The sequence below is a fragment of the Vigna umbellata genome, chromosome 5 (genome assembly GCF_029865625.1).
Source record: "Vigna umbellata cultivar VRB3 chromosome 5, Vumbellata_1.0, whole genome shotgun sequence".
NCBI classification, from domain to species: domain Eukaryota; kingdom Viridiplantae; phylum Streptophyta; class Magnoliopsida; order Fabales; family Fabaceae; genus Vigna; species Vigna umbellata.
This window is the reverse complement of record NC_142169.1, coordinates 20,961,591-20,970,424: the sequence shown is the minus strand read 5'-3', so window position 1 is coordinate 20,970,424 and position 8,834 is coordinate 20,961,591. Positions and strand designations below refer to the sequence as shown.

The following is an 8,834-nucleotide window of genomic DNA, read 5'->3' as shown; positions in this document are numbered from 1 at the left end:
ACGCTAATTTTTTTTCTCTTGCCACTTCATATATTATTGATTGTGTTTTTGTATATTTCAGATGCTCCTTCAACAACAATGTGTTGCACTGACTTTTGATTCACAAGAAGAAGTCTTCATTACTCTCTAATTAGAACTAGCCATGACATGCTGGTTATGCTTTTTATTTTCTTGGCTGTAAACTGCTTGGTGTCAATTCTCATGTAATTTCATTGATACTGTATCTAATTTATCCAGAACAACTTTTAGATTCTCTGCAATGCATATGTTTCATATTGTCTGCACACCATACCACATTCTATGTCTCTTCTTTTTATTCCAAATTTTATGTTGCCAAAAGTACCCAAATTACGTCGATTTGTTCAATCAAATACCGTCCAAATTCAAACTTACAATCTTAACAAGAAAAATCAAACTATAAAAACTAAACGGCTTAATGCAGGAAAACATCATGATTAAGTTCATAATCAAGTTTAAACGAATTCGGAATCAACTTTAATAAAAAATATCTATTAAGAAAATTATAAGTAGAGTTCTAAATAAACAAGAAACAACTAAACTCATGGTAACAAAAGGAACAAAACAAACAACATTTAGAAGAAACTTTAGACTATCAGATGGATCCTAGGTAGATGATGAGAACTTATAAAAGTAACGCAACCCTACAATAGGGGTAGGGCATGAAGGATCTTGTGTCTTCCATTATAATCTTTCCATGACCAACTAAACAATGTGACGAACTTGACCTCACGATTCGGGATAGTAGCTTTGAGGCCAACAAAGACCACAACTCGTTCATTGTGACGGTAGACACGATTGGGATGCTCCCGTTCACCATGAGAATTGTAGAGATCTCCTTATTGGACAATTGGAGGATGTCTGTATTCGAAAGATATGATGGATCTACTGATCCAGATGAACACATGATCAAGGATATTCATGAATCAAATGGCATTGTATACAAGTGGTGTCATCATGTGTAGAGTCTTCTCCACCTCTTTAAAGGGGTGAGGCCCTAGCTTGGTTTCACTTACTTCCACCAAACTCTATTAACTTCTTCAATCCCTCCATTCAAAATTGAGAGTACAGTTTGCAACAATCCATCTGCATCACTTAACATTGATCGTCCTTGTCAGCATTAAACAAGAGAAGGACAAATCTCTTTGACCTTTCATGGAGCAGTTCAAGAAAGTGGCTTTATAGATAAGGAATCTTAGCACCGAATTCGAAGTAGTCATTCATCACATGATCACCATCTTATACAGGCTGGGCCATTCACGTATAGTCTATGCATGCAACCTAAAAAGAACCTGGACGAGCTTAAGCAACAAAGCAATCAAGTTCATACAAGTCGAAGAAATGAGGAACTTTAGAAAGCAGATGCAAGCATAATCGACACCTAATGACTAGTTTATTCAAGCTCCTACTATTTATCATTGTCAAGTTGCTCAATATGTCCTCTGATACATTAAAATGAATCTTACACAAGGTCTATTTTTCGCTTCCAACATAAAAGAACAAGTCAAATGTTTCAATTATTCTGATTAGGCATCTTGTTCTTATACTTGAAAATCTACCACAAACTACTACATATCTGAGTACCTTCTTATCTCATGAAAGTCAAAAAAGCAAATTATAGTTTTTCACTCTTCTTCATAAGTTGAATATTGGACTCTTGCACCACCACATGTGAATTATAATGGATTCAGTGCCTCCTACAAGACTAATATGCTCAGTTTTTTATAATTATTGTCTTATATTATGATAATCAAACTGTTCATCATATAATTTATAATCCTTTTTTTCATGAAAAAACAAAAACACATACATATTGATATTGAGTGTAATGTTGTTCAAGACAAAGTTCAAGCTAAACTCTTCCATCTTCTTCCTATTAGATCACGTCACCATCTCACTGACATCTTCGTAAAGACTCTTGATCACTTTTCCTCTCCAAATACTATTTACAAGCTTGGAATAATGAGTAGTTGTCATCGAGCTTGAGGGAGACAATTGAAATTATAATTATATTTATTAGTTTTTGTTTATGTTTTATAACAACCTTGTAAAATATAGTGTTTTTTCAATCTATAATAAATAAACAAAAATGTTTTTTTTTCAGTATCTTTGCTTCTCCAAAGTATCATAATAAATCACTTTCAAGGAAGATAAAATACCATTTCCAAATAAGTAAAAACATGCTTTGAATATGGTTTGTTTATATATAACAATAGTTATCGTATATTAATAATCTAGCCATCCATTGTTCTCTTTAAGGTGGATGCAAACTCATATAAGTCAAAGGCGATTTTTTATTTAATTATTTACAGTTTAATCATCAAACAATTTCTACACATTCCATAAAACACTAATTCATATAAGTTGTTTGAAAGTCATAATAATTCTTTCTTAATAAAAATATACTGAATAATGTAACATTGAGCTTAAACATTTATGTTTCATGTATATATTAGTCTAAATCCACCCTTCTTAATTTTTATAATTTTATGAATATAAATTGTATCGTATGATCGTCTAGTGATCTAAGAACGGAAGGGTTCCATATATTAGAAAATTAGTCGGTTAAGAAATGTAAATTAAGGGATTTCACCTCCTAGACCTTAAACATGGTTTAGAACTAAAGACGATTATATTAAACCAAAACATGATCATTACGAGTTAGACCGTGATTAGGCTTACGCTAATCCAAAATTCATTTCAAAATTTATAAATACATATTTGAGATATTGCGATAAACTAATTATATTTAATATTCATTTATTGCTAGATTGCCGAATTTATATTAAGTTTGATATTGGAGTAGGTACCTCCTACAATAGTCTCTAAATTTGATCAAAGGACAAGAGTGAAATAAAGGACGAACATTGAATTGAATTGTATAAGATGCAACATTAAAATAAATCTACGTTCACAATCAAATGATATTTCATTAATAAAAAAAACCACGATAAACAAAGTAAACCATGAAAGCATTAAAAATGGCAAATAATGCACATCACACCATATCTTATTATTAAATTATATAATCTTGTTTCTAACCAAAAAAGTTAATTATTTAACTCTCCATGTTCTTAAGTAAACGTTCTTATGCTAAAGATCAACATCAAGTGACAGTAACCGGAATGGTGATGAATAAAACAACGAAAATAAGGTCGAAATCATCGACAACATGTAACGGTGCATTCGAGGTGTCTATATTCAAGACCAAGTCACTTGAAAGTTTAAATTTTTTATCTCTTAAACTTAAATATAACCGAAGACAAAATGAAAAAAATAAATGGTTTTAGTATAAATTATAAATTAGTTTCATAAACTATCTTAAAGATTTATTGCCTAACATATGTTATTTTAGATATATCTTTTTTCATTTGTGGAGAGTGACGATGGAAGTTATTGTGTTCAAGGCTGATATGTATTCTTTTCCACCTCGTAGTTTGCATAGTTTTTTAATTCGTTGTTGTTTGCAATTAAAAATTATTTATTTCGAATAGTTAAATGTTGTTATTTATTGTTTTATTGATATCATATTAATACTGTTGAAAATTGCTTACACTTGTATACTTATTTGTATAAGTTTATATTTTATTCTATTTTATAATTTTTTTTTCTAGAATATATTTCCTTATTTATTTACCGAAAACAAGAAATATTTATTTTTCATTTTTTTAATGGTTTAACTTCATTTTAACAGGGTTATTTTTCTACGTAATTAAAATATGTGTTAGTGAAGAATGGTGTGTGATCTAAATGATAAATAACTTTATTTACTCATAAATTCAATCTCATATGAATCTAACTTCTTAAATGCATATCATACATCAAGAAATTAATCCTCAACTCCAGAACTTTGAAAAAAAATAGAGTTGTCAAATTAGATTTTTTATATATAAATTATTATCTTTTTAATCAAAGAGAAAAAAATTTATTTCTTCTTTTCATTTCCTGTCCTTAAAACAAGCACACGCGATAGTAAAATCTAAAAAAATAAATATGACTATCATTTACTATCATATCATAAAATAACGATAAAAAGCTATCATTAAATGTTAAAAGATTGTCTAACATGAAGCAAGGTGAAGTGATTGAAGTAATTTCTAAGATAAGTTGTAAACTTATTTTCTTTTAAATACAAAATAACGTACTAACCTTGGCCAAACTACTTGTATTATGTAGTATTACTTGCATACTGAAAAATTATGCAGCACAAATCAATCAAAAAATCATCTAAGAATCAATAATTGTTTTATTCATAAATAGATTAAATTAAAGGAACAACTACGTAAATTAAATATCTCACATTATTATATATATCTAAAATTTTATACGAAAGTATAACATGAAATGTAATATCAAAATAATATATAAAAAGGAAAGTAAAAGTTACTTTTTTAGTCGAAGTGTTGTTTTATTCTCTTTGATTGACTTGTTGATCAATAACTAGAATATGATTTTATAATATATAAAAAATAGAAATTTGTTTAGAGCGTAAAAAACCACAAACAAAAGAAAATAGATTGCTTAAAAAAAAGATAAAAAATAAACTCACTTAAAAAAAATTGTTTGGTTCAAAATATTTCTTAACTCTTCAATTTTACTGTGTATAATTTGATTTTGAAAATAATAAATGAAATTGAGATAAAAAGGAAAAAAATGAGAAAAAGATAGAGTTACGGGAGAGAGAAATCAAAAGAAAGAAGAAAAAGAAATTATTTAAGAAGGCGTGACTGACCTTCCATAATCAGACGACTTTTTAATTATTTCCTTTCTCCCACCTTTGGGTATGTATTGTTGAAAGCTAGAAAATCCTTCAAATGATCTTGGTATCTCTAGGTTTGAACAAGTCACAATGTCATCTGAGATGAGCTGTGTATCAAAACTGGAGAATCAAAAAGATTGCAAAGTTTATTCTCTCTTAGATTTGCCAGAGTGGACCTTGGATTGCATTCTGGAGTGCCTTTCACCGCTGGATTTGCTTAGAGTGGCACAAGTGTGCAGCAGTTTGAGGAACAAAACCAGAAGTGATGCTTTGTGGGAGAAGCTAATCAAGCAGAAATGGAGTAGGCTTGTTGGTGATGTTGCTCACCAAGAGTGGCTGTGGCACACAACAAAAATAAACACACAAAGCCTCTTGTTGTTACAACAGAATCAGAGTGGATTATGTGGTTCTTTCAGTGGTGTTTGGCCTTCTCTAAGCTTCCATTCTTACTTGGAAAATTTCACTGACTTTATTACTTTGTTTCAAAATTGTTCCAAAATGGCTTTGTATATCTGTCTAGAGAGTGGCCGCTTCTGGTTTCCTGTTCAGGTTTACAAGGTTACCCTAATTGATGATCAATATTGATTCTATCTATATATGTCCATTTCTAATTTATATATATCCCTTTTAACTTTCGTTATATCTCATGCATCTATAACTTTGTAGAATGGAAATCAAAACCTATTCTGCTGTGATGCCCTTGTCAGCTATGACCGTAGAACCAACACCTTCCAAGCAAGGTATAGTTTGACTCAATCCTTCACAGTAGGAATGAATTACCACTATTTTGTGACTGTTGTTCACTTTGTAATAAGTTAAATTTCCAATATATACAAGTAACGGTAAATCTGATTGTTTTATCCATTATTAAGTTATTATAGATTTATTTATTAATGTTTAATCTCACATTTTAAATACATGTATTTAAAAGATATAAAAAGTCTATCACAAGAAATAAAACTAATTTACTATAGATTAATGTAAACTTTATCTCACAAATCAATTATTTAAGATTTGAGTCAAATTTAAATTTCACTTGCCACCAATAATCATAGTGTTCTCCAACACAAGTTTTAAGGGTATAAAAAAAGCTAAAACACATGATAGATCAGAATTTTCATATATTCATCTGTTTGTGGACTATGTATTATGGTTTATATTTGACAGGTCTCCAACATGTGGGTGGAACATGATTGAAGGAAATGTTCCATGGGATAGGTTGAGAATGTCACCAGTTGAAACTTCTCCAAGGGCTTTTTATATGTCTAACTGTATGAATGATTTGAAACCTGGAGATCAGATTGAGATTCAAATTAGAAGACGCACAGATTCCCATTATAGTAAGTAATTAATTAATTGATTCATCATATTTTCATTTAAATTTAAGAGTATAGATTCCTTTTTAACATAACAGTTTATTGATATTTAGGAAGAATTTTTATAAAGAACTTTATATGAAAAAAGAAAATTAATTTTTTCATAAGATAAAATTATAAGTAAATTTGTAGAATTCTTTTTCCCACGATTATTTTTTAATTTTTATGTATACTAATTTGAACTTATGACAAATTGTATATTTTTATTTTTTTATTTTTCTATTTTAAAAATTCTCGTAGAAAATTTCTTCCACAAGAAGAAGCACTTCTTATAATTAATCATTTTTGTAATCCATTTTTCTTCAATTTTAAATGAGTCGTATAGATTGGTGGTATGCTGTAATTGGTCATCTGGAAACATGTGAAGAAGATACGAGTCGTCATTGCCACTGCCACTGTAATGGTAAGATTCGTTTCAAAATTTTGATAACTAATATTCAAGATTAATTTTTACACTAATTTAGAACTAATTATAACTTTTTATTAATAATAAATATTATTTTAAATATTAATAATTTTCAATTTATAAAGTAGTATCTGTTGGTATAAGTTATTTTGAACTTTATAAGAATGATTTTTTTTTACTATTTTATTAAAAAAATACATTGTGGTAAGAGTATCTGTTGGTATGTATGTTATATTTAGTATGTTTTGTTTTAATTTTTATAGATGTTGGTGTTGCAGAGATGTTAGTAGTGGAGTTCAAGCAATATCATGCTCAAAGTAGATGGAGAAGATCAGTGTTGAAGAGAAACCTGAACGAGGAACAGGGTTCAAGGCCTCGCTGGTTCGGTGGAATCAGAAAACTTGTTAACGAAGACGAGATTAAAAGGTGGAACAACTTTCTTGCATCTAAATAAATCTACGTCTTCATGGATCAATTCATGCATAGTAGCTTATCATCATAATACCTTACTCAAGATCTCCCACAAGTTAGGGTGCCAAAGATATGCTTATACGATTGCATCTAAATATACTCATTGTATTAAATAACACACCAGAGAAGGACCTGGGTTTTCAAATTGAAGTAATTTTACTAGTATAATTTATAAGATTATTGACATATTTTATTTTTTGTATGATAAAAAATTATAATTTTAATATTATAACTTTAATTATGTTATAGTTTTGTTTTAATTTTTCTAGCAATTATAATAATTGAACATAAGTTTGATCTATATGTATTTATTAAAGGAAGGGAAAATTACCGTATATAATTATTATTGAAGCAATTCATTTTTTTTTTTGTAATTTTAAAATTCTTAGTTGTTCTTTCGAAATTAATTTTATTTAAATTTAAATAAAATTAATAAAATTGTTTTATAATCTAAATGAAAAGAATACATCAATATTCATTATAATGAAATAATTGTTTGTCCTAATATTTGACGTAATTTATTCCTACAGGAGATCTTACATTCAAAAATTTATCAATAATTCTAATATACGTACGAAAAAGTAAGATGATAAGTAATCAATTTCATGAATTAAATTGTATAGACATTAATAAAATATTTAAATTTTTGTATTGAATATAATATTCAATGTACTATGTGTTAATGGGATTCTTTTGTACTCGGAAAACAACTTAAAAGAATGTATTTTCATGGTTAAGAGGACAATGATTAATAGTTTATAAATGAAAAAAGAAAAATTATTAAAAATAGGCATAGTTATCTCGTAAGTTTCATTATGTATTTGTTTACTTCTAGGTATGTAATTAATAAAAAAACTAATTATATCTTTAATTTTTAACAGACTAACAGTATAATATATTTTTTATCCAAAAGATAACAAATAAATAGTAATGATTTTTATTTTGCTATAATGTAATTTATTACAATTTTATAGTGATGATTTATTACACCGTCAACTTCGGTTCCAACCTAAAAGATAGTAACATTATTGTATTTGAATGATTAAAAATTTATTAAACCTTAAAATGGTTGCATTAATGTAATCTATAAAGTTAAAGAATTTTATTGAACTTTTCATTATTTAAGTAAAATATATATTCGACGCAGAATGTTTTTCTAAGTTAAGAACTTTACAAATGGCTCTTTACTTAAAGTAGAAAAAAAATAACCTTCATTATTTTTCTTCCTCTAATTGTAATTTTATGAAATCAACGTTGAAAAAGTACAAGCTTTTCACTAATTACATTCTTACTCTGACACAAGAGGTGTAGAAAGGGACGTACAAGAAAAATAGGAGAAAATGATACAACCACCTTATTTTTATTGGTTTAATGTTTCAATAGGTCCCTATTTTTGTTCAGAATTTGAAATAGGTCCCTTTATTTTTTGGCGTGTCCTTATTTTTGTTAATTTGATGCAAATAAATCCTTTCCGTCAATTTCATCAAACGGCGTTAATGAATGTGTGATGTGGCCTTACACGTGTCAATACTGTCCTCAGGCCACGTCACACATTCATTAACGCCCTTTGATGAAATTGACAAAAGGGATCTATTTTAAATTCTGAACAAAAATAGGGACCTATTGAGATATTAAACCTATTTTTATTTATAAAAAATTTAGGAGACGTGGAACGGTAGAGGACACGTGACATTACGTATTTAGTATAATCAGTGACAGCACGATTTGCAAGGCATTAGCATGATTCACAAGGCAACAAACCCATTCATTCTCAATCATCATAATTTTAAAGGATGAACAGACT

General features: G+C 28.3%; 1 protein-coding gene across 1 annotated transcript; it reads left to right on the top strand.

Moving 5' to 3' along the window:
• The first annotated feature begins 4,860 nt into the window (after positions 1-4,860).
• Positions 4,861-7,143, top strand: LOC124823672 (F-box protein At2g32560-like). The gene is made up of 5 exons (XM_047295927.2): positions 4,861-5,335; positions 5,444-5,517; positions 5,945-6,117; positions 6,479-6,556; positions 6,838-7,143. The coding sequence occupies exons 1-5, from the start codon at positions 4,868-4,870 to the stop codon at positions 7,011-7,013; spliced, it is 969 nt and encodes a 322-aa protein (XP_047151883.1). The 5' UTR covers positions 4,861-4,867; the 3' UTR covers positions 7,014-7,143.
• The last annotated feature ends 1,691 nt before the right edge of the window (positions 7,144-8,834 follow it).

Excerpts from the sequence above, each read along its gene's own strand:
- LOC124823672 (XM_047295927.2), top strand. The coding sequence starts at position 4,868 with ATGTCATCTGAGATGAGCTGTGTATCAAAACTGGAGAATCAAAAAGAT. Across the intron at positions 5,336-5,443 it reads TTCCTGTTCAGGTTTACAAG|AATGGAAATCAAAACCTATT; the intron begins GTTACCCTAATT and ends ATAACTTTGTAG. Across the intron at positions 6,557-6,837 it reads TTGCCACTGCCACTGTAATG|AGATGTTAGTAGTGGAGTTC; the intron begins GTAAGATTCGTT and ends TTGGTGTTGCAG.